At 38.9% G+C, this 27,909-nt stretch overlaps 1 protein-coding gene across 1 annotated transcript; it reads left to right on the forward strand.

Moving 5' to 3' along the window:
- Positions 1-12,778: 12,778 nt before the first annotated feature.
- Positions 12,779-15,982, forward strand: LOC121519675 (C-C motif chemokine 5-like). Its single transcript, XM_041802487.1, has 4 exons — positions 12,779-12,861; positions 12,954-13,074; positions 13,612-13,689; positions 15,250-15,982. The coding sequence occupies exons 1-4, from the start codon at positions 12,780-12,782 to the stop codon at positions 15,392-15,394; spliced, it is 426 nt and encodes a 141-aa protein (XP_041658421.1). The 5' UTR covers position 12,779; the 3' UTR covers positions 15,395-15,982.
- Positions 15,983-27,909: the final 11,927 nt, after the last annotated feature.

Genomic DNA, 27,909 nt, shown 5'->3' on the forward strand with positions numbered 1-27,909 from the left:
ATCAATGAGACCATTTCTGCTTTCATTGTTATACTTACTCTTGATGATTTCAAACAATTTGTTCATTTTTTTTGAATGTATTCAGAAGTTTTTGATGTGCATCGGTGTCCAGAATGTTTGTCTTGGACATCCTCTTCACAAAATCTTTTGTGCCATACAGACACACATGCATGTTACATACAGTGTTCCCAATACACCTAAGTTACTGTCCAAATAGAATTGGCTGCTGTTTTGTTCAATTTCACAAAAAATTTCAAGTTTATGCATTTTTTTTTCAACTTTTAAGCTAATAATTTTCTGACGCGATAAACAGTTGAACTTCACTCAATAGCCAGCAGTGGTCTTATGGAAAATGTACAGCAGTTGTGCCTAAATACCCAACCTTTAATATAAAACCCCCAGTGTGACTGTTTACCCTGTGGTGTCATCCTCATAAGCGCAGTCTCATTATTTAATATCCATACCTTGTATTCATAGATACAATAACCAGACAGAATCATCTATATTCAATAGCATATCAATGTATTGTCTTTATCACGTTGATACATGCAGACTAACATCTATATCTATTTTAATTATGCCTAAAATTCAATAATACCATGTCTACAGCAACAGATGATCAATTTCACTGGCAATGACCTCACCATCAGCAAGATGCAGTCTGACAATGATTTATTTATTCATGAAACTCAAACAATTCTCCCAAGTCAGTGATGTTTAACAATTGCTGACATCAGTATGGGAAGCTTGGGGGATGCGCTGTAGCTCCCAGGCACGATAAACCCCCTTAGGGCCCTTCAGATAGAAGGAAAGGGAGAAATAGAGAAAATAGATGGGAGGGAAGGGTGGGGAGTGTGAGAATGAAAGGGAATGAGATGGTCAGGTTTGAATTTATGGAAACACAGGAAGAGGAATGCTTAAGATATGGTCCTGCTCCTGAAACTCTGCTATGAGCACCACTCAGAGTAGACCATTTCATATATATAATTTAGATTGCAGGGATATACTTCACATCTATAGTCTATGTTCGGGAAAAGCAGAACCTTTGATAAACATCCTGGGGGGGTCTGTCACATTCATTAGAGGCCAATCAGAGCAACAAGACATGAGCAGCCCTGGTAAGTAGACAACATAACATGAGGTCAACAGGTTCTGGAGCCTGTTGGTGAATCAAAGTCATGCCAAAGCCGGTCAGGAGAAGAGCAAAAACACTTATTTTCCACCAAGTTTGCTCATCTTTTACGTAAGAAACGTTACAGTTCTGACAAAATTGCTGCTATAGGTTTACTGATTTGCAGTACAGTTAAGCCATGTCTGTAATTACTACACACTCCCAGAGTGCTGGTCGGGGAGAGCAAAAACATTTTTTCTTTCAGTTTGGTTCTTCACTCTTTTTGAATAAAAAATTCTGTTAAGTCTTGTAGAAATCGCCATTAAAGCTACATCCAAGCTAGTTGCTTCACCAGCTGACATTGTTTACCAGCTTGCAGTAGCAGTAAGCCACGCCCATAGGTACCACCCAGCTCTCCTCAAGTGATGCTCATTCGTCTATCACTTCTAAGACCAGGCATAAATGTTTCAGATCTGTAAGATGATCTGCCAGATGACAGACATGGAAGCTGGCAAATCTACCATCTTTGAAGGTTAATACTCTATGCTTCAGAGAAGTTTTCACTCTTTCTGCTGTTGATTATTCTGACTGCTTTCAGTGCGTAGGCTTAATCTGTTAGCTTGGATAGGTTTTGCTGCCATCTTACTAGTGACATTTGCAATGGCATGTTTATGAAATTAGTCATTTCATTAAGTAAGAAAGAAAGCAAAATTTATTTGTATACAGTAGTGCATTTCACAGACATAAGTCACACAATGATTTACAAAGACAATATCCAGAGAAAAAACAGGGACAATAATGCAATCACAATAGGAATAGCAACAAGATAGAGAACACAATTGCAAAATTAAAAGATATGTCACACATCTTCAATGAAAAAGCAAAGGCTCCAGAAAGAGCTCTGCAGTACTCAACATGACGGTGGAGAGGACTCAGAGACTCTGTCACCAGTCTGTACTGAGAACGCTCTGTTAGAAAGATTCAAGGAAAGCACTCCAAAGCTGTTCCTGAGATGCCTGTCTAACCCTGAAGCCTTTTTAACAACAAGCAGCAGTCCATAGAGTTGAAGGCAGAACTAATGCAATGACAAACAAGCAAACTTTCAATACACATGAAAACTACATGTCAAAAAGTGTCAGATTACGTTAGAGATACCATTAGGTTGCTCATACATCACCAATAAAATTACATTCATTGCAGTAATTGTATATGTTGAAATGACCTTTGATAACATCTGCATCACACCAGTGAAAGATGCTGTTGTGACAGACAAGTAGTGAACGGCGCTGGTCCCAAGCGTGCCGGTGGCAACAGCATAAGATGCTAAAGTAATGGCATATATGCCACTGAAACAGCATATGCCTCCGGTGTTTCCCACAAGAATAACACTGTACTTGGGCAGTAGAGATGGCCATCCCACCCTGCCTCATTCAGTAAATTGATTTTTTTGTGTGTCTGTGGAGGGATTGTATTTCTCTATCATAGCAACCTATACTGTCGGACTGTCTTGGTGAATTTTCAACCTTTGAATACTTAGCTGTTGTTATTAATCAATATCCTGGACACATTTGAATTTACACAGCATGTTACCGGACCCACACATAGGCATGGACACACCCTCGACCTGGTTCTATCTAAAGGTCTCAATATAACCATAACAATCACTGATATTCTGGATATCGCACTCTCAGACCATTTTTGCATCCTTTTCAATATGACCTGAAATGACAATGTGGTCAGAACAGTTAACAAGCGTTTCATTGGTGAAAACGCATCTCATATGTTCATCCAGCAGTACAGAAGTCATAATTTGCCCATCATGTCATCATGCAGTCATGCATGTCATCATGCAGTGACATGATGGACAATTTCAACAGTACATCAGTGACAATATTGCACCCATGAAAACTAAATAATCAACAAAAAAACAAAGGCTCCTTGGAGAAACAGGGAAAGAGCAAGCGTGCTAAAAAGATCCTGCAGAAAGGCTGAAAGAAAATGGCGAAAGAGCAAACTGTATGTACATTATGAAATCTACAAACATACACTAATCACCTACAATAAAGAAATCAAAACGTCAAGACAGCAGCACATCTCAAAAATGATCAGTGAAAACAAAAATAATACCTGCTACCTGTTCTCTACAGTTTATAAACTAATTAATCCCACCAGATCAACCCCTGCTGACTTTCTCTCCTCAAACCAGTGAAATGAACTTGCAATGTACTTCAAGGAAAAAATTACCAAGACCAACATGTGCAATTTTAAACCTGTGAACATTAGTGACCTCAAGGAATTTATCAAACACCTCAGGTTCTCTTGACCCCATTCCTACAAAATTATTTGTGTGTTTCATGTAATGTTACAGTATCTACTCTATATTATGCATCTCTTCAGTCTGGTGATTTCCCCATTTCTCTAAAGCACGCCATTATCACTCCACTAAAATGACAAGCTTGACCCATCAATAATTAGCAACTACAGGCCCATCTCCAACCTTCCGTTTGTTAGTAAAATCATAGAAAATGTCATCTACAATCAACTACACAACTACCTAACCCATAACAGTCTGCATGATGTCTACCAATCAGGATTCAGAACCAATCACAGCACCGAAACAGAACTGGTCAAGGTTATCAACGATTTAAAACTCAACGATTCAAACAAACTCTCCGTCTTAGTGTTATTAGATATAAGCCCCACCTTTGACACAGTTGATCATAACATCCTACTCCATAGACTTGAAAATTCCTCTCAGGATCTGCCATTCACTAGTTTAAATCATATTTGAAGGAAAGAACATTCTCAGTTTCACTTGGCAATTTCACATCAGTAAATTTCAGTCTGGACTGTGGGATGCCACAAGGATCAGGTCTTGGTCCACTGTTGTTCAGTCTTTACATGTTCCCACTTGGTTCAATCATTTATCAACATAATGTCTCTTACCATTCATATGCCGATGATACACAGCTTTATGTCTCACTCTCCCCTGGCAATCTCAATCCCATAAATCACTTGGTCAAATGCATCGATGAAATGCACCACTGGATGTCACAGAATTTTCTTCAGCTTAACACTGAAAAAACAGAAATCCTGCTAGTTGGTCCACAAAAACAGAGACAAGAACTCATTTCACTTTTATCTTCATTTCCTTTTAAGTACAGTGAGCACGTCAGAAATCTTGGAGTTACCATTGATACAAACTTAAACTTTCAACATTATATAACTGCCATCACCAAAACAGCCTTCTACCATTTAAAAAAGATTTCCAAACTTTGATCATTCATTACTCAATGTGATTCAGAAAAACTGGTCCATGCATTCATATCCAACAGATTAGATTACTGTAACACTCTCTATGCTGGACTTCCAAAAATGACAATAAATCGCCTCCAACTATCCAAAATGCTGCAGCCTGCATTCTAACAGGAACAAAGAAAGTAGAACACATCACTCCCATTCTGAAAAATCTCCACTGGCTTCCCATCCAATATAGAATTGATTTTAAAGTGCTTCTTCTTGTTTATAAATGACTGAATGGTATGGCACCCCAGTACATTTCTGACATGCTCACTCACTATCACCCAACCAGATCACTCAGATCTTCAGGTATGGGCCTTCTAAATGTGCCTAAAGTAAAATGCAAATCAGGTGAAGGTGCATTTAGCCACTATGGTGCTGTTCTATGGAATAAGCTGCCAACTGACCTGAGGTCAGTGGACACTCTTAAGTTCTTTTAAGAGTGGTCTGAAAACACTGCTTTTCTCTTATGCTTTTGACTGTTAGATAAAGTACAATATAGTAGCATTTGCCTGTGTACTCTAAGGAGTACCCATGACTTGCACTGTATGTGTGTGTGTGTGTGTGTGTGTGTGTGTGTGTGGGTGGCTGAGTCGGAGGGGTGGGGTTCGCTTGAATTGCTGATTGTTTTTTTTTGTTTGTTTTTTAATCTTCTGTAAAGCACATTGAGTTACACCTGTATGAAATGTGCTATACAAATAAAGTTGAATTGAATTTTGATAGTATCCATCAGCAGTATGATGTACAGATGCTAAAATAACATCAGTCACCTTTCAAAATGTTTCACTTGATAGTCCATAATCACAGCCAATGAGATGTTTGTGTGAAGGATTACTGTTGCTGAGGCAGCACATCAAAACAATGGAAACAATTTCAGTGTTTGAAGAAACAGACATGTTAATTTACTTCTTTTTCAACTTTAATATATTCTGTGATAAATATCAATGGACTTGACAATTCTGTCTTTCCTTATAAAACCAGCCATGTTTATCAGGCACTGTGGCGTGTACAGTTATAAAAACTCAATTCATTGCCCTGCACTAAAATTAGGACTACAAATGATTGTTGGCAACTTTTTCCATGAGGAAGACTAGACTAAGACTAGCTCAAATCAATCTTGGATAACTAACACTGTGACTAAAGTCATTTTGCGTTCTGTCAAAGACAATAAAATGAGATTTAAATATAATTTAATTTTTTCATTGGACATTCAAAATACATTTTATTTCTTAACTGAGGGTAAATCTGTCAACACAACATACACTATATTGTCAAAAGTAGTTGCTCACCTGCCTTGACTCACATATGAACTTAGTATCATCCCATTCTTAATCCTCAGGGTTTAATATGACGTCAGTCCACCCTTTGAAGCTATGACAGCTTCAACTGTTCTAGGAAGGCTGTTCACAAGGTTTAGGAGTGTGTTTATAGGGATTTTTGACCACTGATGTTGGACGAGACAGCCTGGCTCTCAGTCTCTGCTCTAATTCACCCCAAAGGTGTTCTATCAGGTTGAGGTCAGGACTCTGTGCAGGCCAGTCAAATTCATCCACACCAAACTCTCTCATCTTATCAGAGTACAACGCTGGAATTCACTGAGCTCCTGAGAGTGACCCATTCTTTTCCAAATGTTTGTAGAAACAGTCTGCATGCCTAGGTGCTTGATTTTATACACCTGTGGCCATGGAAGTGATTGGAACACCTTATTTCAATTATTTGGATGGATGAGTGAATACTTTTGGCAATATAGTGTATCTAGAGCTCTTCTGCCTCTCAGCTTTAGAAAGCAGGGATCATGGGTTTGGCAGAGTGTGCAGAGCACACAAGTAAGATTTGGATTCAGGCTAGAGAAATAAATGTTCTGACCAAAAGTTAAGACCAAAATGTAATCAGTTTCTTCAGACTAAAACTGGACTGATACGCTTTTGAGTTTTCAACAACTAAAACTAGAAATGTCCAAAATGTGACTAAAACTAATGAACATTTTATCCTTCAAAATAAGACAAAAATAGCTGTTAAAATTAACACTGACGAGAGGATATTATTTCCCTGTATGGTTGATCTACTGAAACATAAAGTCTTGATTTCTTTTAAGGTAAAAACAAGAGGAGTGAGAATGGAGTGGAGTTCAGATTATAGTCTATTCATGACTAAGTGAATGCTTGTGGTAGCAGTAAGAGCAGAGCTTCATCTTGTTACTTTATTAACACAACACTACAGCACCAAACATTTCTATAAATATATTCCATCAGATGAGTATCTACACTATCACAGGGAACATCATCAAGATTTAATTGTTAAAAGACAGCACTTTTCAGCAAACAAAGCCGTTCACTGCTTACTCATTACTGATTCCTGTCCTGAGTTTGCTCTTTTTGCCACTCCATGGCATGAACTACAGACTCCAGCTGACTGTGACAACATGCTGACACCCTCTATTAATTCTTTGAGTAAGTAATGGTGTTTCAATATGAACACACAGTAGAAAAAATAATGTTTTTATGCTGTTATCACTTTCTAATGTATCGTTTAAGATTTTAAACTGATCACTTTATGTAACTGTTTCATTAGCTAACATGTCATTTCCTTTCTAGGACATTATTTAGATATATAATCTTTCTTTCTTGCACCAAACACTCCAGGAAACAGTATAACTAAATAAAGTTAATACTTAGAGAAGCATCTTTTTTCACTTCATGCATCCAAAGTTGTTTTTTCTTTTGGCTTAGTGGATTACAAAAATTGGATATGATTTATTTCTCTCTTATATCAGGTCCTTTTCTCAGTTTTGAATCACAAATCACATGATAAAAAAGGGACACAGCGAAATGTTCAAAAGAAGAACAAAGTCTGTGCATGAGTCACAGGGTAAGAAATGATAGTGATGAGATTTTGTGTTTTGTGGAGGATTAGCAGGGATTAGGCTGTAAACAAGATGACTGTCCAGGTAATCATGTCACCTTTAACTTGATCACAACAGGTCACACAAGCATATACACACAGTGAGAGAATGAATTAAAAGCCATGATCTAAACTGTCCCTGAGCTTCTGAAAATACTGAGACCCACTGGTCTTTGTGGCATGGTTTCTGCTTGCCTTGTTAAATATCCATCAGCGGCTCATACCAACACTGCCCCCCTATGGATGAAGGAGGCAGGGAGAAAAGATTGCTGTTTGACACCGTCAAACATAGCATGGGTTTGTGTGATGCTGTGCTAAACTGAGATATGTGTGGGCCGTACTTGCCAAGTGGGAGGGCAGAGGAGGTTTCGAGGAGGCCACAAGTTGGGCAAGTCATTACGGGAACATAATGAGTCATGATCTCTGAAACCGTCACGAAATGACAGAGCCCAGAGCGGTCACAACTAATTAAGGCCCACAAGATCAGACAAGGATATGTTTAAAGGCTGTAACAAACAAAACTACACTCTTAAGTCTAATTATAAAGGCTTAATATCAATATAGATCACACCATAGTAATTTAAATCTGAAAGAAATCAGAATGAAAACAAAAATAAAAAATAATTGACTATTAAGCATCCTTTTTACATCACAGCCAAATGTTCAAACATTTAAATTATGACCTGAATTCAGCAAATGCTCCATTCAGAGAAGCAGTAGGGCATCATTTTATTATGTTATTCTATTTCATTTAATTTATTTATAAAAATTAAATTCAACAAATTTAAGGAGAATCTGCTCCATGTGATGATTTAATGTGTTGAATTCAGCAGATGTCTAAAATGAATAAATACAGCAACAAGACAAGCAGCCAAAGCCTCAGGTCACAGTTCACCAAAGTCACAAACAAACTAACATCTTGTGACAGCAACGTTTTTTTTTTAGTTTTTTAACCTTATAGATAAACTGAGAAACAAGGAGAGAGTCACGTTTGTTATTAATAACCCTGATTGTAGAACTTTTCTCCCTCCTGCTCCTGCACCACAAGAAACAGGAAGTACCCTGTCCCTTTGAATTTACAGATACAGTGTGTCTGGATTATAAAAGAAACAAAAACGGACATTTTCTGCTCTTCAGATGTGTTTGAGTCTAAACACTCTGTTGTTTGTCAAAATCTTGAGGGGGATTTGTGTAAAATTGGATGGCTAACTAGCTAGCTTTGTTGTTTAATGCACTGTTGATTCAGATCTGTGTGCTAATGTTTTTGACTAGACGTCTTGGTAATGAGCCTCGGGCTCTCTGAGCTGACGCCAACTACAGCTAGAAATCCTCTTTTGATGCAATAAAGCTTAGACCTGCTGCCTTAACTGAAAATGGACAGAGCTTATATTTTCTATCTTGGATTACTCAAAGCAGTTTCTCACTACTTGTAAGATTTACCATTCCCAAAGTTATGCCAGAGAATGTGATGAAAAGTGGCTGTCATTATTAAAAAGATACCATTAAACACAATTGCAGCGTTTCCACATGGACTGCCCTGGCACCTGGATTTCACTGAGAGACTGTGGGAATCACACAAAATTTTGAATTCCCACAAGTCTCCCTCTCATAATGTGGGAAAATCCTAACTTCACACTTCTTTTTAAAGTGCCACCATGTCATGTAATGAACGTCTGCATGGTTGAGGAAATTATAATGTGTCACAGCAGATGAGCGATGGATCATTAGACCATCAGCTCTTTTTTTCTCCCTCTCCTCACACATTCGTCAGGGCAGGTGTGAGCGGAGGTTACTGTGTGTCATTGTAACGTCCCTCAAAAAGAGGATGCAAGCCTGCCAGCGTGCAGCCTGTCCAGGTAGGCTGTAGTTGCTAACATCAGATGTGTGATTGACAAACTAATCCATAATCACTTTAATCCCCTCTCTCTGCACTCATTTGCATGCGCACAGTGTCACATGCTCTGCATCCCGAAATGTTTCGGTCCGTTTTAAGTCATAAGCAAGGCTGGTCTTCGAGCAGGCCGTTGACCCACAGGAAACATTTCACAAGTTGCAAACAAAGCATTTTATTAAACATACTGCTGCTGAGAATGCATGTACATAAATAACAAAGGGAAACCTTAAACTTAATATTGATCTATAATACAATAACTGACTCTAATGGTAATGATGCCAGTCATGTTAATCAGGCATAAGAAACTGAAATGATTAGGTGATAAGATGATACAATGTTTATCAGATGTGACTGTTAGGTTGACTGTTGGAGGTCAAACTCAAACTGAGAAATTACACCAAAAGTTATTGTCAAAACCCTCACTTTTGTGTTAGTTTTAGTGACCCCTACTAACAAAATGTTGCATCTTGTCCTGTATTTACACACTGTTTGTGGATGAGCAGTGATCTCAAACTGAGTAAAAACATTCAGCTGAATTTTATCATCAATCATATAACTCACTTTGAATCCTGTCTCTGGAAATTGTTATTTAAGGCCTTTTGGTCTGTGTGGAGTAAATTTTAATTTGACACTGACAGACACAGAAATAAGCAATAATCAATTTATAATCTTTTGATGGCTTTGTTGGATTTTAAAGGCCAAATAGAGGCATCAACATTGTATCAGTCTGTTTTTTCATAAAGGTGTATGAGCTTCCAAAAAAATCCACCCCATGTGAAGAATTAAGGAGGAAATCTACAGAAGAGGATTAGGGAGAAAATCATTTTTATGCAAGTCGAGATTAAACTCAAAATAACGAGAAAAAAATCAAAACTTGCTATTACAAACAGTGGTTCTTAGACACTATGTGTTTATGGGCTAAAGAGGAATAATCTCTTTGTTGTTAAGACCAATCATGAGGTATAATTTCACATATTCATCGATATAAGGCATTAGGCATTTTGTAGAGACAGTTACAATTCTATGTTATTGTCTTAAATACTCATACATTAACAAAGGAGACACAACAGCTCCCGTCTCTCTTCCTCTCCATCAGGTGACAGACCCAACCTCGGTAATGGGAGAGCGATGGGAGATTGATCACTCGTTGATCACCTCCATGACCATGTGTCTCATACTGACGAGCTCAGGAGAGCGAGGATGGACGCTGTCTGATACAGGAAAGGCAGCTGTGATTTTATGGGCACCTGACACGCTTTCCCAGGCCTGATCCAGCTCACATACTGGGCACCCAGGACCTGGTGGGCTGATCCAGATGCCGGGACAAGCGTGTGCATTGTGTAAGGGGTACCTGGAAGGATACCTGTAAAGATGGGGCATGGGCCTGGCGCAGGCCTGAAGGATGGCCATCAGGAGGCCAGAACAGTACAGGACCAAGGTTGATGCAGCAAAGTGCCAAACCGGAGTATGCTCATGTACCTGGCCTCACATAACGTGCTGTAACACACACATAAGTGTGCCTAATATAAAATAAATATGGTTAAAAGTATTTGAAAAAGCATGCATTCAAATCAAGACACAAATTTGGCCATTCATCATTTATTTTTCCTCTGAATCCCTGTTTAAAATCTGACAAAGTTACAAGCATTGGCAATTCAGTGGCAGGTGAATATGGATGTAGAATTGTCCTCAAACATCCCTTCTTCATCAATCAATCAATTGATTAAATCCATCGTTCCACCTTCTTGGCTATGGAGCAGAAAATTTGCAATCAGATGAAAACATTTTCATCTCTCCTCTTTCTTCCTCTTTGACCACTTCAATTTTTAGTCTTCATAAAGTATACCCACTTCAAAATAAAGAGTATACCCAATAAAGAGTATCTGAATTAAGAGTATACCCACTCCTACATGCAGTACCACACCACTGGAGCCGACTATGATACAGCGCCACCATCAAGTCACCATAGTGCCAGAATTGCAGCTAGAAATGACAAACTGACCAGTTGCTATCCTTGATAAACTGTGATATGATTGGGGACACTTGTCAAACTCTGACGAGAGCCAGGGATGGTATGAAATATGCTGGAGAGGGCTGCCTTGCAGTTTTAGATGCAGGTCTGCCTGTTCAAGGTACTCAGAACATCAGGTGTTACCTATGAAAGCTGACTGTTATAAAGTCTTTAAACTAGAACATAAAAACTGTCCTCATTTTTTCATAGACATGGCCATGATTTAATCAGGATAATCCAGACCTAATTCTTGAGGGTGGTACAAGACCCCTCTTCTTGTTGACTCCACAGTAGCCCACAGATTATCTTAACCTTGCCTAGAATTAGTCATTATTTCTTTTAAGGTACTATGGGGCCGAGATGTCTGATGATTGGCGGCACAGGAGGTAAAATAATCCACACGTTTCTGGCATGTAAAGACGCCTATTGCTCAAAGCTACTGTTCATCTGTGGAGACCTTGGAGACTCAGTCAGCAGCAGCACAGCCTTCACGCTTTGACAGCGAGCAGCAATGTTTCTGAAGTGCCCTTGAGCCAAAAACAAACAATCACCGTCAGCCGTAGTGGGCCCAATCTCCTGCCGCTGGCCTTCACACTCTTTGATTTGTGTGTGCAAAGGGCCAAAACCACATGTATTTCTCCTGAGTATCACCCTGTGTAGCGTACGAATAAAAACGCTTGTTTCAGTCAATGGCGAGCTGTAAATGGAGTGACAGAAACCCGTGGTGACTAGACAGAATCCACTCATTCATGAATGCTGCTTACACGCTGTTTACTGTTACATCTAGTCATTTAGAGGTGCTACATGAAGTTTTGTGACATGTACAATACAATACAAAGCATTTACAACTCCAAGATGTTGTGTCTATCTAGGTCGGCTGAGCTAGATTTGGAGTCGTCAGCTTTCTGCGTACTAAATAGGTCATGCTAACGAGGAGGGGGTTTTGACAAGCTGCTCATACTTCATCAGGCCTCACCACAAAACAACCTCGAGATTGCTGATTATGTTAAACACCCCGACTGTAGCTTTAAGCTACAATGCCAATTTAACAAAATGGATATCAGAGTCCTTTTCTCAGCAATAGAAAATAGATGAAGCAGAAAAGGGCAATATTTTGTGCAGCAAATTTCATATAAGTGTAATTATGCATGCATATGCACTGAGAGCTAAAGATGCAGTAATATACTGCAGCAAAGGAGAAATCTAAATGAAGTGCAGAATGTGTGGAGGGGCCTGCACTCTATATGAAGAGCTTCACAGCGTGATTATTAACCCAGAAAGCATAAATATAGATGACAGCCCAAGGAGACTGTGCGAACCCTAATGCATCAGTCCACAGTGAAACTTTCACAGGCCCACACAGACATCAAGGTGGAGAAAAATGGCACAGGGAGTTTTTAATTTGTGATCAAAGTGCAACTTCTGCATATTCTGCTGCCATGATGCAATAGTGGGCTTCCTGTCCTCAATTTAGGCACCACGGGTTTTTAAAAAAATGAGAACTACCTGGAGTATAAATATAGGTGTGACTGTGTTTTCACTAAGTTCTTCTTACCATCGAGATGTCTGCAAGAAGTCTGATCGCCGTGACAGCCGTTCTCCTCTGCATCGCTCTGGGTCTGGTCAATCCAGCTCAAGCTGCCAGTAAGTTTCATCACATTTCCGAGCTCACAATCAAACTGAAAATACAGGATAACGTTTTAGGCTCATGTGTGATAAATTATTTTTATGTGTAGGAGTTTCCAGCAGGTCCATTCCTTGTTGTACAACATTCAACAAGAAGCCAATTCCACCTAAAGTTGTTGTTGGCTACAGAAAAATACCTGCAACTAGAACCTGCCGCATGGAGGCGATCATGTAAGAGTCTTTACAATTAAACCAAGTCCAGTCAAAATCACCGACTAAAATATGGGAATATCACTGTCCAAAATTGTCAGACTTTTGTGAGACAGTTGGTGAAAACTGATTGCGATATTGGATTTATCACAAAATAATCAGAAGAAACTGATGATTGAGTAGAGGAATAAGTTCTGATGCTGTATCTGCAGAATTCTTCTGCCATTTAAGTAAGCTATGTGATAAGATAAACACAACAGTTTGCTAAAAAATTCATAACTTTAAACAGCCTGTTATTCAGTCTGAGCCAAATCTCCATGCATTGTGTTTGCATACTGTCTAATCTTGGATACACAGATGCACTTGATAAACTTTTATTACTTGGTAAAAAAAAATGGTAAAATGAAAATGATATATCAGGTTTCTTTATGTTTTTTCAAACTGTTTTTTTACAGCATTTTTAAGTCATAATACCAACATGTACTGACACATATATGTACATTCTATTAAAATATAATACTCTATGTGTGAGTCTTAAAATATGCCTCTATTTTCTAGTTTCTACACCATAAAGGAGAATGTGATATGTGCAAGACCAGAGGATGAGTGGGTGAAGCCAATTCTGGAATTACTCAGGTATGACTCTACCGCTCCCTTTTAGGTGAGACAAGGCAAGGCAGGGTTACTAAGAGAGCATAATTCATACACAAAGCATTTCAAAGTGCTGAAAAGATTTACAATTAAAAACTTTTATGATATAAATGGCATTAAAACAGCAAAAAAGCATTAAAATAAATATAATTAAGATTAAAACAAATACTTAAAATAAACTCATCAAATTGGACCCTGATAATTATTCAAAGCCTGGTGCATTTTCACCTGGACTTTGACTCAAAGTCCGTTCGATCTTTGTCAGGCATAGCCCTAAGCTGGTCTGAAAACGCCCTGCAATAGTGGGGGACAATGCATTCACAGCCTTAAAGTTTCATATTATGGGTGCCGGTGTAGCTCAGTAGGTAGAGCAGGCGCCCATGAGCAGAATAAAGGAAAAAAAGATACAAAGAAAAAAAAATTTAGAATCAGAATTTAGTGGCTGTAAACTAGGGTTGCACAAAATTGGTTTTATACAATAACTGATAAATGGTGGTAGAGCTGCGAGAGGAGCTGGTGGGAAGACAGTCTGCTAGCTGTTTGGAGCTTCATTCAGAATGTTCATGGCATGTTGGGCATCCTTGGGTGTGTTGTGCCCTAGGCAAACAATGGTTGTCTGACTGTTTAGTTGTAGTTATAGATTATATAGTATATATATATATTTTATATATATTTTGCTGATATTTAAGATCCATATAAGATACACACTGCCAATAAGTATTTCCAATACATCAGCTGTAAATATTACAAGAAATTGTTCATATCTGCTGGTACCTAAATTCAACTTTTTAAACTAATGATGATGATGATAGTAATAATAATAATAGGCTGCATGGCAGCGCAGGGGTTAGCGCTGTTGCCTCACAGCAAGAAGGTCCCTGGGGTCCCTGTCTCCCTGTGCACGTGTGGGTTCTCTCCGGGTACTCCAGCTTCCCCCCACCACCAAAAACATGCTCATTAGGTTAATTGGTCACTCTAAAATTGGCCATACCCCGCCTCTCCCCAATGACAGCTGGGATAGGCTCCAGCCCCCCGCAACCCCAAATGGGATAAGTGGTATAGAAAATGGATAATAATAATAATAATACTAATAATAAACAATGTAACCCTAGCATCATAGTTACCAAACGAATCACATCATAAAAACCCAGGATCATATCAAGTCATTAAGAAAACCTAGAAAGATAAAAATCCAGCAGAAGAATAAAATAAAAATTACACTAAAACCCAGAATATCCTAGAAGAATCCAGGCAACACAGGGACCCAACTACATAAAAAGTGATCAAAGGGCCAAAGATGTAAGAGCATGTAAGATTTTAAGAAGACACGGAATAGATTAGATTTGCTGGCATATAATTGTTCATCCCCACAACCTAATTCTCTTTTTAAGAATTTTAAGAATTTTTTTTAGCAGTTATTTGTCTTTTAATCAAATTAATAAGTAAATATTACCGTGTGTCGGGTCTGTCAATAATACTGAACATAGACAATGATGGCTTTAGCTTTTTGAGTAAATATGGATTTCACTTCCTTTCTCCTTACAGTTTAAAACTGAGGAAGTTGGCCAAACCCGCCACTGATGAAACTCAGACTGAGAGAAGCGTAACTCCAGCAGTCCATGATGGAAGTGGACCTTTTTCCAGCACCACCGACATCAACACCGACAGCACTGAAGGTTTCTACTTCTAAAAAGGAAGGATTTTTTTTTTCAACAAAAATGAAACCAGCTTGGATTCAGTCATACTGTGGATATTATCTCTGCAAAAGTACAATACTGCTTTATACATTTTTATTCTTATACATATCCAGCATTAACAAGTAATCCCAATTTAAGGGGAGACTGGGGAGAGCAGATGTGAGCATGTTGGTTTAGCTTATATACTTCATCTGTGCCAATAGTTAGGTTTCATCCACTAGTTTTTAAGAAAATTTTGCATGTAAAAAGTCCTAATTAAAAACACTTGCCGATGTAATGCACAAGACAATCAGGCTGCAGACTGCTATTCTCAGACACCTGCCTCTGCAGATGACAAGCTTTCAGACTCCACCACTGTCAGGACAGAAATGCACACAAAAACTTACAAAACAAACAGAACAGACACCAAAACTTTGTAAAATAATCAGATCACACCTCTGATTAGGATTAGGGTAAGGGTTAAGGTTGCGGCAGGCTGGGCTACGAATGGCCTGAACAGTAAAACTGAGCATTTTTGTTGATGACTTTAAGCCTTTTGCATCAAAAGTAAAAAAAAAAAACCCTCATCCTTCATGAAAACACACTAACACAGATATCGTAGCTAAAGCTAGCCGCTGTTTGTGTAACTACTTCTAAAATGGCAAATACCTCATACCAGCAAATAATGTCACTTCTGAGAGCAGCAGTCTGCAGCCAGATCCCTCTCAAGTAATCACCCTGAAGTTCTCCAAAACTCTCAATTTCCACTGATAAAATCCACCTGCTCCACCTGTTGACTCCTTATACTTGCAGAACGACAGTGTACGGAAACACAAACAAACTTATATTTTATTTTGCAGAATGTCTGAAAATGTTTTTAAGTTGTGCAGTACATTTGGATGGAACCCCCACTATTCAATGCAAACCTGTCTGCTTAATTACCATGATTTTATACAAAGCCTGTTTTTATTCTTCTGCTTGTTCAATTTACTGTGCTAAAATGTGCAATTACAATCCACATAAATAAAAATTTAGATCATAATCCAATGTTGTCCTGATTAATCTAATGGCATTACACTATCTCACTGAAGTGTGGCATGTTGTTTTTCATGAAGCTTCTATACTTAATTCATTATAAACAGTGTGTAAAAACTGATGTTATATCATAATGTTAAGGAAAAGCTCCTTATCACCACTGAAAGACTGTGCTAAATGAGCAGGCTGCTGCTCTGCACGCTGTGCCTCGCTGGCGTGACATGTTTGCATGGTGTACTCTGAAAAGGATGCTGCCAGCACATCTGCTCGAAGGTGTCTGAAAACTTCTCGATGAGCTGTCCTGCTCCCTCGAGCTCATGCAAATGCACAACATGACTGACAGGGAGGCTGTCTCTTGTGCTATTTCAGATCAACACCCCAAGGGGTTTTCGGCTCCAGTCAGACAAGGTGACTCCCTCAATGACACACTCCTCTAAAGTCAGGGAGTGCCATTATGTCTCCACTAGATGGCACAATTGATCTATAGAACCCCACATCACCAGGTCTTGATCATCAGCTTATCAATCATCCAATAATCAACAAGAAAATAGAACATGTACAGAATAGATAAACACATTTATTCTTATCAAAACAAAAAAAAAAACAGTCAATTGTTATAATTTAGTTCACATGTTAAACATTTTTGTATCATCTACCTCTGTTAGGCAGAAGATTATCATACCATAAAATATTGGAACAAATAAATACAGTAAGAAATAAATAATAAATACTTGTTTTTTAAACTAGAAAGATCTTCAAATAGTATAAGTTGAGCTAAGAAGTTGTTTTAAATTACATTTTTAAGAATGTTTTCAAAGGGCTGAGGTTGTTGAATTAGACCTCGCAGTTGTGGCATTGGCAGATGTGGCAGATGTGGTAGATACAGTAGGAGCACCATTATTCTTCGCTCTGCGTGCCTGCCTGAAAAAACACAAAAAGAGAAACACAAGTTAGAACATCAATTCATGCTGTCCTGAGCAAACCTGATTCTTCATGACTAAGAGGAGAAAGGCCGACTCACTCAATCTCCTTGATCTTGGTGAACACCCAGTCCTCCTGGAAGTGGCTGCACACTTCTCCCTCTGCGGTCTCAAATCTGCTTAGACAAAAATAAAAACACCAATCACAAACTCATGCCTAGTTTTAAAGTAGATTTTTAACAGTGTACAACTTCTGATCATCTTTTCTAGTTGAAATTAGTGTGTGATTCTTACATGACTGCTCGGACACATGGAGGATTCCTCCTCTGGATCCTGTAGCCCAGAATCGGAGCGGTGACAGGCTGGATGCTGACCTCTGTGCAGCACTTGCCAACCTTAATTGCTGGTTTCCAGAAAACAGACAAGGATAAGTCATTATGAATGTACATTTCTTTTGCTTTCAACATTAAATCTTACTTAAAACCCATACTGTTGGCTTTGATTCACTTAAAAAGTAACAAAAAAAGCTCTTAGCTGAACAGAAGGTTCATTCTAGTTTGGAGGATTTAATATAGAAGACTTACGAGCTGATGCTGCTGAGACCAAAATCCCAAAAAGGAGAGCGAGGCTGGCAAGTCTTGGGATACACAGCTGCATGGTCACTGAGATGTTCCAGAAGTTCTCCGCAGTAGCTGAGGGTTTGATTTAGTGGATGAAGATGACTGATTTACACTGACCAGATGGCTGGCTTTTATACAGTGAAAAGAGGAACCAGGGAAAACTGACCAGACGTGTTGCGACTGAGGGCTTTCTACGGACTATCTGTTAACAGGAAAGGACGCACTTGGGTGCCACGGAAGTCCATCATTTCCTTTGTTCAATTACATCATGACTCATGGACTCATGAAGAAACTACGTATGTTTCTTGATCTCCTTTTACCATCATCAGTAACAAGATTGCAAGTCATATCTAGGTGATTACCATCATTGTAAGACTTTTTATTTGGGTTTTCTCTTGTTGTTTCCTTTTGCAGTCCAAAGACACCATAGCCTAGTGGCTATCCTGCAAACATGGACTACAAGGCTGTAGTCCTTAAAGTGGGCAGCCTGGGTTCAACTCTCACCCTTCGTTGAGCTATATTTAACGCCCATCTACTGTCCTGTCTCTACATTCAGGGCAGGTATGAGAGCATATGCTGTTTCTGCACTTTGCCATGTCAACCTTGGTCCTGTAGTGCTCTGGCCTCCTGATGGCCCTCCTCCAGTCCTGCACTAGTCTCATGCCCCATCTCTCCTGGTATCCTCCCAGCTACCTCCTCCACGACACACGCAGTCTCCCCTGGCATCTGGACCAGCCCTCTGGGTCCTGGGCACCCAGTATGTGGTGAGGTGGATCAGGCCTGTGAAAGTGCACCAGGTCAGTCAGTCTCCTGAGCACGTCAGCAATAGTCACATGATCTTGCCAATGAAACCCAAAGATGTACCAAAGAGAAATCATCACAAAGGAGTCCAGTTGGTGCCACTGGCCATCAGTCAGCACGCAGGCTTTCGCCCACATGCTCAGGTACTCAGAACAGTAGATGCTCCGTAATGTCACTACATCAAAAGTATTTAAGCCCACAAAAAACACGTGTTAATGTGTAATCCTTTCTGCTCATGGCCCTCCAAATCTGATCGTATCCACACTGGCCAATGCTGTGGTTTCCCTGAGAAAGGTTAATGCCCAAAACCAACAACAACAACAACAAAAATTCATGGCTTACATTAGGAGGTACATCATAGTAAGCATTACAATAACATCTACATCTTTGGATTAAAAGGGACTTAATCTTTAGCCCCTTGAGGTAGGACTACTTGTGGTCACCAGATATGCTTTGAAGTATTGTGATGCAAAAATGGTCAAATACATTAAAAGAAACACGCGTCCTGTTCTTGTAGTGCTACTTTAACAGTTTTGTCTGTTTTTAACCTACTTTGTTTAACATAAGCTCCATTTGATTGTGTTTTACATTTTGGCAGTCAGCTACGAATCCTGCTGATGTCAGCAGTAATGTAAGGAAACATGCGCTGGTCACTCCCAGTGTGTCATCTTTCTCCTTTTTTTCTCTCTGATTTCTGTTAAGCTGACTGCTGTGCTCCATGCAAAAGAGGAAGGAAGGGGATCCTTCAACTTTCAACCACAAACCACAAATTTCCGAGCATCCGCTACCCAGATTTGGTCGTGTCCTTGCATGTTCCTTCACTGCTGTTACAAGTCTCAACTTGTTAAAAAGTGACCTCTGTGATTTTAAAACTAATCAACCTATTTAAAAAGTTGTCTTCTAAAGTAGAAATTTATTTCACAATATATTGAATATCTGTTTAACTAAAAATTTAGAGGGCAGAATTTGTGTATGCCAGTTTTCTCTTGCTTTTTAAAGTCTGCCAAAACCCCAAAACTGCCAAACAGTTAATAACAGACTCAATCAGCCAGTAAAATCAGGCTGCCAGCCTTTTTCAAAAGACATGAGGTGGTTTTAATTTGATCTTAACAAGTATTTTGTTCAATGTTTGACTGTAGAGCTATAAACAATCACAGCTACATATTTCTAAAATCTCATGAACTAATCATGAAGGCATTACTGAAACTTTACTCAATCTCATGGCAGACTCAAAGTGAAGGGTTAAAAAAGCCTTAGTATCAGAGTTATGAACTGCACCTAAGTATTGAAAACCATAATTTTTGTTGCAGAATTCATGTGACAAATCCAATGGCACTTGATAAATATGTACAGTGCAGTGAAAAAGTATTTACCTCACCATGTTTGACTGTTGGTATGATGTTCTTTTATCAAATGCTGTGTCGTTTTTTTGCCAGATGTAACGGGCCGCACACCTTCCAAAAAGTTCAACTTTTATCTCCTCAGTCCACAGAATATGTCTCCGAAAGTCTTGGGGATCATCCAGATGTTTCTTGGCAAATGTGAGATGAGCCTTTGTGTTCTTTTTTGTCAGCAGTGGTTTTGGCCTTGGAACTCTCCCATGATGCCATTTTTGCCCAGTGTCTTTCTTATGGTTGAGTCATGAACTCTGACCTTAACTGAGGCCCGTGAGGCCTGCAGGTCTTCAGATGTTGTTTTGGGTTCTTTTGTGACCTCCTAGATGAGTCATCGTTGCACTCTTGGATCATTTTGGTTGGCTGACCTCTCCTGAGAAGGTTCACCACTGTTCTCGGTTTTCTCCATTTGTGGATAATGGCTCTGCCTGTGGTTCCCTGGAGTCCCAAAGCCTTGGAAATGGCTTTGTAACCTTTTCCAGACTGATAGATTTCAACCACTTTGTTTCTCATTTGTTCTTGAATTTCTTTGGATCGTGGCATGATGTGTTTCCTTTTGGGATCTTGTAGCCTACTTCACTTTGTCTGACAGCTTCTATTTAAGTGATTTCTTCATTCACCAAATCTGGTGGTAATCAGGCCTGTGTGAGGCCAGTGAAACTGAACTCAGCTTTCCAAGAACTGTGGTTAATCACAGTTAACTCATGATTTAACAAGGGGGGGAATTACTTTCCACCTGGCCAGATAGGTTTGAAATTTCTCCCCCTTAAATAATTAAACAATAATTTAGACACTGCATTTTCTATTTTCTTGGGTTGTCTTTGTGAAATATAACAATTGGTTTGATGATCTGAAACATTTAAGTCTGATAAAAATGCAGAAAACTCAGGAACCAGAAAGGCAGCAAATACGTTTTCACAGCACCGTATATTGTATAAAAACAATACAACACCAGGGTTGACACCAGTCAAGTTTTTAAGACTTGAAACATTTTTGTAAAAGCATTAAATGCAATGCAAGCTCCACTCGTTATGCGTTAGTCTGGCTTTCTTCTCTTATAAACTTTTTTTATAAAGCATTTTGTGGTAATACTGTATAACCAGAAAAACCTTGAGATAGTTTAACATTATCAAAAAAAAGTTTCTGTCCAATCCTAGTCCATGCCCACCTTTATGGATTGAATAAACTGGATTCTTACACAATCCACAGTAAAATAATCTGTGTGACACACACCTACACCTTATAAACTAAAAAGAATGCGACTGTATGCTTTTACAATGTAAGTAAACTAAGAAACACTGTTAACTTGTGTTGTTCAGGCACCTTAAAACACAAAGTCAGTTGAGGCTTTGTGGTCAAGCTGGCAGTGTCAGCTGATTATTATTTTAAATGGAAAGACTTTCCTGTATGTGTTTTTTTCTGAAAGAAGCAGAAGTGTTAACTAGGAATGAGGAAGGAAGCATGAAAAATGTGATCCGCTTCAATGAATGCAAAACTATCAGCAAAATTTGAAGCTTGTTACTTGGTCTTGAGTGAGAAAGAGGGTTCTCCTTTTAACGATCCCTTCACACTTTCTATTTGACATTAACATTGCAAACTAAGAAATAAATTCAGTTAAAACCCCAAACTGTTTCATGTATGTGGAGAAAATTCAACGTAATGCAACTAAAATATAAGAAATACTGTATGGTAGAGCAAGCTAACTTAAACATGCTTTTAGGTTATTTTTAGTAGCTTTTACTTAAGTTTACAACATAAATAATAACAAAGGCCATATTCAGTGTTTTAAGTACTTACCTGAGGATCAGTTGAGAAGTTTTAGTCTTTGAGTCATCCCTGCCCTTCATTGTGTCTTTTTTATCTCCGTGTCACTCGGGCTTTCACATTGAGCTTGCTCAAATCAACCTGAATAAGACATAAAACAAATCAATTCAATCCATTTTTACTAATCAAACGGTGGCATAAGCAACTGCAGGAACTATACTTCTAAAATAATCTGACTAAGTAACATGCAGCTCCATTTCTGTTACATAAAGTCTTAGTTCAGTCTCTACAAATGCAAAATCTTTCCCTCACTCTAACAAAATATTTCTATCAGTTGCTTTAACCCCTTTACAGTCATTTCCTTCAGCTTTCAATCCTTCAAACAAACCACTGTGCTCAAAATGTTTCAAAATTACATTTTTGTAATTTCAAATACTGACCAAACTAGTGTTTGGAGTCTTTCTCTGCTCTAGCTTACCTCCATCAACTTCTTGCTTTCTGTCTCAATGGCAGTGTTGCCAGATACAGCTGATAGTTTCCAGCCCAAATCCTGTCCAAAAACCGCCAGAATAAACAAAAAACTGCCCAATAATCAATATTTAGTGTTTTTTTCTTTTGATGAAGGTACAAAACTCCATAAAAGTCCACTGACAGCTTAAGTACACCAAAAATAACTCCTATAAAGACAAGCAACAACAGTCAACCATCACAACATACTGATTTCAGGTGCACCACCACCTGCATCTCTATTCCTCCAAAAGCGGCAGATCTTAGGAAGTTCAACAACATAACAGAATTAATCTGTGTATTTCATATCATCAATACAGCAACTGGTTAGGGTTGTACAAACACTCCACTTTCAGAGAGATAAATAGACTTATCATAATTATTATAATTTACAGGTGACAGACATGATTGTATTAGCTCACCTTTAGATGCTGGGAGTTGCTCCTTTAACACACTGATGAAGAGCACAGAAACATCTGATAATAACAGCTGTCTTCATCAGCGTATGTGGCAGATGGGTGTGCAATACAATAACATTAGTCTAATTCATAACTCCTCTCATCAGAATGTTTTGCTAGCTATAATGTGCATTACTGAAGCGTTCGACTTTTTGTTTACTTTATCAGGACCCCCACTCTTCCTATACAACAGGATGTTTTCCAGCTTTGTATAAGCTTTCGCTAACTCAGTGCAGGCTACTGTGGGCCGTAGCCAACGCCAAAAATAACAAAATTTGCCGTCTTTATAGGTCTCCGAGAGTTTAGCTCTCAGACACGCACACACATAAAAACACAACACGGCACGACATGCACAAAACTATCCCTCGCTCGCTTGCGCGCGCTCCCTCCCAGTCACATCACGGCTCCTTCCATTGAACTCTACAGGATACTCAGAGTGACTGACAGGCTTCAGAAGCGCTGCAATAAGTTTGATACATTCACCGACATCAAGGAGAACTCACTTACTGTCATAACTGTCATTTTACTTAATTAAACAAAACAATTAAGGATGTAAACAAGTCTGTTAAGATGCAGTTAAAAACCCGCCTAACTTAAGGAAAACCAGCACTAATTATATAAACCCGCCCGAGCCCATTTTTACCCACACAAATGGCTGTAAAACCGACCAATTGGGCGGAAAACCGCCCAATCTGGCAACACTGATGGCTGATGTCTTTGAATGTGCTAGCGCCCTCTGCTGGAGACCAGATTGTACCAAACATCTATGAATAATGAGAGCAAGTTTCAAACTACAGGTAAGTCAACAAATGTTCGCTAGCTCTACTGTGCAATGTTCTGCCATTATTTTAGCAAAGTGGGCCAGCCATGATAGCACTTAAGAACTTGTCAAACTTGTTATATGCAACGTATGCAAGTGTGTTTATGCTAATGACTGCTACTGAAGCTTCCATTCAAACCCACTGAAAAAGTTGTCCTATAACTATATTTTTCTTAGAACTGTATCATTTGAACTTTGGTAGTTTGGTGCTAGCAATGTCTTACCCTGTCCTGTTTAGTTTCTTATTTTTATTCAAACTATGATTTTTTTTGTTTTTTTTTCTGCAACTTTGTTTCCATTGGGCTATGTAAAAAGCAGACGTATACTTCTTTTTAATACATCTTTTTTCACCTGCTTTACAAATTTCCCCAAAAAACATTAAGTTAAAGATCTAATTGCACTGTAATTTCATTATTTGCCCAATAAATAAATTTAAAAAATAGTGAAAAATTACAAACCCCAATTCCCTAAAAGTTAGGATGCTAGATAAAATGTAAATAAAAAACAGAATGGAGTTGTAAATCCTTTTAACCTGTACTCAGTTGAATATAGCACAAACATTTGGTATTTTATATACAAGGTGAACAATGTTGTGTTTTTGGTAATATTCTCACATTCTGAATTTGAAGCCTGCAACATGTTTCAAAAAAGTTGGGACAGGAGCACGTTTACTTTTATGATACATCACCCTTTCTTCTCACAGCACTGTAAGCATCTGGGGACTGAAGACACTAATTGCTGAAGTTTTGAAAGTTGAATTCTACAGGTACATCTTAAAGTTTTCAACAGTGTGGTTTTCCTCATGTCATATTTTTTGCTTCATAATGCACGATGCATTTTCAATGGGAGACATTTCTGAACTGTATCCAGACCAATCCAGTACCCCACTCTTTTACTGTTAAGCCATGTTGTTGTAACTCAGGCTGAATGTTACTTGGCACTGTCTTAATGAAATAGGCAGATATGTCTGTGAAAAAGATGTTGTCCAGATAGAAGCATATACTGCTCTAAACGTGTAACTACCTCTACAGATGTGTTACCCATGTCATGGGCACTAATATACCACCACACCAGAAGATGCTGACTTTTGAACTTTGCGTTGACAACAGTCTGGTGGGTCTGTTTCTTTTGGATGTTGTTAACAGCAGATGGTTTTCACTTTGCATTGTAGAGTCTTAACTTACCTTTGTAGATGAACCATTTTCCAGAGTGTTCCCAAGGCCAATTTTAACCCAGAGTTACGTGCAGGATCTAAGGTCAGGGCATCCAGTGCTGGTCTTTGGTCTTGCCACTTACATGCATAGATTTCTTCATAATTAATGATATTAGCCGTTGAGAAATGTTGTTCATATGCTGTCGTACTATTTTTCCACTCAGTCTTTCACCAGGTGAAGAACCTCACACCATCACTGCCTGTTTACATCTGAGCCTTTCAAGAGTGTTTCTTTTACACCCAATCATGGAACTATTACTGGTTATTAATGACCCTGCTTACCTATGGACTGTTCCAGGTGTTCTTTCAGTATTCTACAACCTTCCCAGCAATGTTCCCTTTAGTTTTTAAAACTCCTGAGCCAGCATTCAACTCCCCTGAGCACCTACTTCAGCAATTGTGGGCAACATCTGACACATGCACTACGTCATATGGCAGCACCAGTGCATCACCTCTCCAACAGCAAAATTCATTATTACTATAATGATAAGTAATCATCTACAGAGCCTTTAATTAGCTTTTTGACTTTATGAACTGGGAGCTGGGGGTGTCTGGTCTGCCCCTCAATTTTATCTTTATGAAAAAAACAGACTGATGCAATGTTGGTGCCTTTATTTGACCTTTAAAGCAATAAACACCATCAAAAGATTGTTGATTATTTCTGTGTCTGTATTTAAATGCTTGTCAATGTCAACATTTTGTTTACAAGGGTCACCAAAACTAACACAAAAGGTTTCTGACAGTAACTCTAACTTTTGGTATCATTTCCCAGTTTGACTTTGACCTCCACCATAGTTTCATGTCGGATACACACAGTCATCTCCGATCAGCCTGGAATAATGTTATCACATTTTTCATTTAAGTTTCCAATATCTGATTATCATGACTGGTATCATGGCCATCAGTGCCATTTATAGATCACTATTAACTTTGAGACTAACCTTTGTTATCTATGAGGGCATTTTCCATACAAACAACATAAACATAGAATGAACAAGGTAGTCTGGGAAAAAAAACATCATAGAAATAGACGTCATCACCCAGCTCATTCTAGTTAAAATATTTGCATGACATTATATTACACATATACAACACCATTATTATTGCATGAGATACCTCATTCTTTAGTTTTAGCAACTGTTCTTTATTCTAAAAGGTCTTTCGGGGTTTGATCACAAACAACTTGAATCTACTCACCTTTACTTCGACTTCCAACCCCGCACACATCTACCTCATCTCTTACTGCCCGCTCTCCTCCTTCCTCTCAGTCCTGTCTGCGTGATCTTTGACCATTCTCAGCAGCAGTATGTTCAGTAAATGTCTTTATTTCCAGCTTGTGAATTGTCTCTCGCGGGACTATGGCGTCTGAAACATTTAAAACATTTCAGGATGCAGAGGGCATGACACTAAGTGACAAAAAATGATTGAGGAAAAAGAGAGATTATGAATGAGGAGCACTGTAAAAAACAATCTTTAAGTTATTATTTTATGTGCAATTTTGCTCCATAATGAGAGTTACACCTCCGGGAATTCAATATTTTGTGAGCGAGTCACGCAATCCAGCAGCCAAATTCAGGCCCTAATGTTTACTATTCAAGTCATGAATTTCACAATTTGCAGTGCATATTAAAAGAAAAAAGCGAAAAGACGTGTCTGGGATATTTGAGTGTGAAACTTTCTTCTTCTCTTTAAAAAGGGGGTGGTGGGCTATAAAACACCTGAGAGGGAATAGGAGTGGGAATCACTAGTGATCCCATGATTTTTAGGTTATGATTGGGGGTGGGACAAAAAATCAATAAACTAAATTATCCTGATATTATAATATTTTAAAACGCAGTATTGATATTTTATTGATTTATAATTTACTTTGATGGTGTGGCAGTTTGTGGTGTAATATCACCCCCTGGCCACCAGTTGGCGGCAGGCATTGGACTCTTCCCTCTTCTCCCCACAAGACCACAGGGGCCCTCCAGTCTGAGCCAAGCGGCAACCTCTGGTCCTGAAAAATGAAGCCAATGCAGAAGTGCAAAAAATTGCAGTACAGCGAGTGTCCACTTGAAGCTGGCTGCAGGAACACTGGAAGTCCCGTCTGGACACATGTTAAACAGCCAGTTTTTACACTAGAAATAAACTGGTTTACAGCCTGGGTCAAAAAAAAAAAAACCCAGATGTGTCTCATTAGCTAGTGTCTTATGTGCTCTCACTGTACGGGGGGTGAATTTTTTTTTACCACGATCATTTGGATTATATTTAGCATAAACCTCACTTCACAGCGTTTGGCGCTTCTCATTTGATTGACAGATAGCTCGGCAGGCAGAAGCTACGTTTCTGTCAACCAGAATTCTAGCTAGCTAACTGACAGGAAGTTGCGCTTGGTGAGCAGGCCATTAGGTTGATCCAATGTTCAGTTGAGACCGCGATTTCAATATTGAAGCCTCCACGGATTGGCTTCAAGAGCCATTTGAGTCTGCTTATTGTAAGCAGACGACTGACATCACAAGGGGTTTGTCCAATTCTTTCTACAGTCTATGGTCTGAGCGAGCCGGTTGCTCGTGCCTACCCCGCAAAGTGACTTCTGCTACATTCGTAGCAGATATGTGGACTTATTTTGGCTTCCAAGTTCCAAAACATTAGAGACAGTACAAACTCAGGCATGAGTCAAGTCATTTGCAAGATATGCCACGCCCAGAATGAAACATTCAGACAACACAACGAATCTGCGAGGTAGACATCATAGCGATAGCATTACAGCTAACAGCTAACGTAAAACAAGCTTGTTAAAGCTACGGCTGGTTTCTACTCGTGCAACCAGTCACTATTTTGTTTCATTTCTAAGGATTTGCGCTGTCTTAGTGTCTTTAAGAAGGATGGCTTCCATAATACAATTTAAAAAATTGTGGCCTGTCATGTCATGCCCTCCCCAAAACACAGTCCATCAGTCCTTAAAGCTGGACATGAGGATCAGCTTTTCCCATAGTCTCCCTCCACAAGCACCTT

The sequence above is a fragment of the Cheilinus undulatus genome, linkage group 13, assembly GCF_018320785.1.
Source record: "Cheilinus undulatus linkage group 13, ASM1832078v1, whole genome shotgun sequence".
Taxonomy (NCBI): Eukaryota; Metazoa; Chordata; class Actinopteri; order Labriformes; family Labridae; genus Cheilinus; species Cheilinus undulatus.

Excerpts from the sequence above, each read along its gene's own strand:
- LOC121519675 (XM_041802487.1), top strand. The coding sequence starts at position 12,780 with ATGTCTGCAAGAAGTCTGATCGCCGTGACAGCCGTTCTCCTCTGCATC. Across the intron at positions 13,075-13,611 it reads TGCCGCATGGAGGCGATCAT|TTTCTACACCATAAAGGAGA; the intron begins GTAAGAGTCTTT and ends TCTATTTTCTAG. Across the intron at positions 13,690-15,249 it reads CCAATTCTGGAATTACTCAG|TTTAAAACTGAGGAAGTTGG; the intron begins GTATGACTCTAC and ends TTCTCCTTACAG.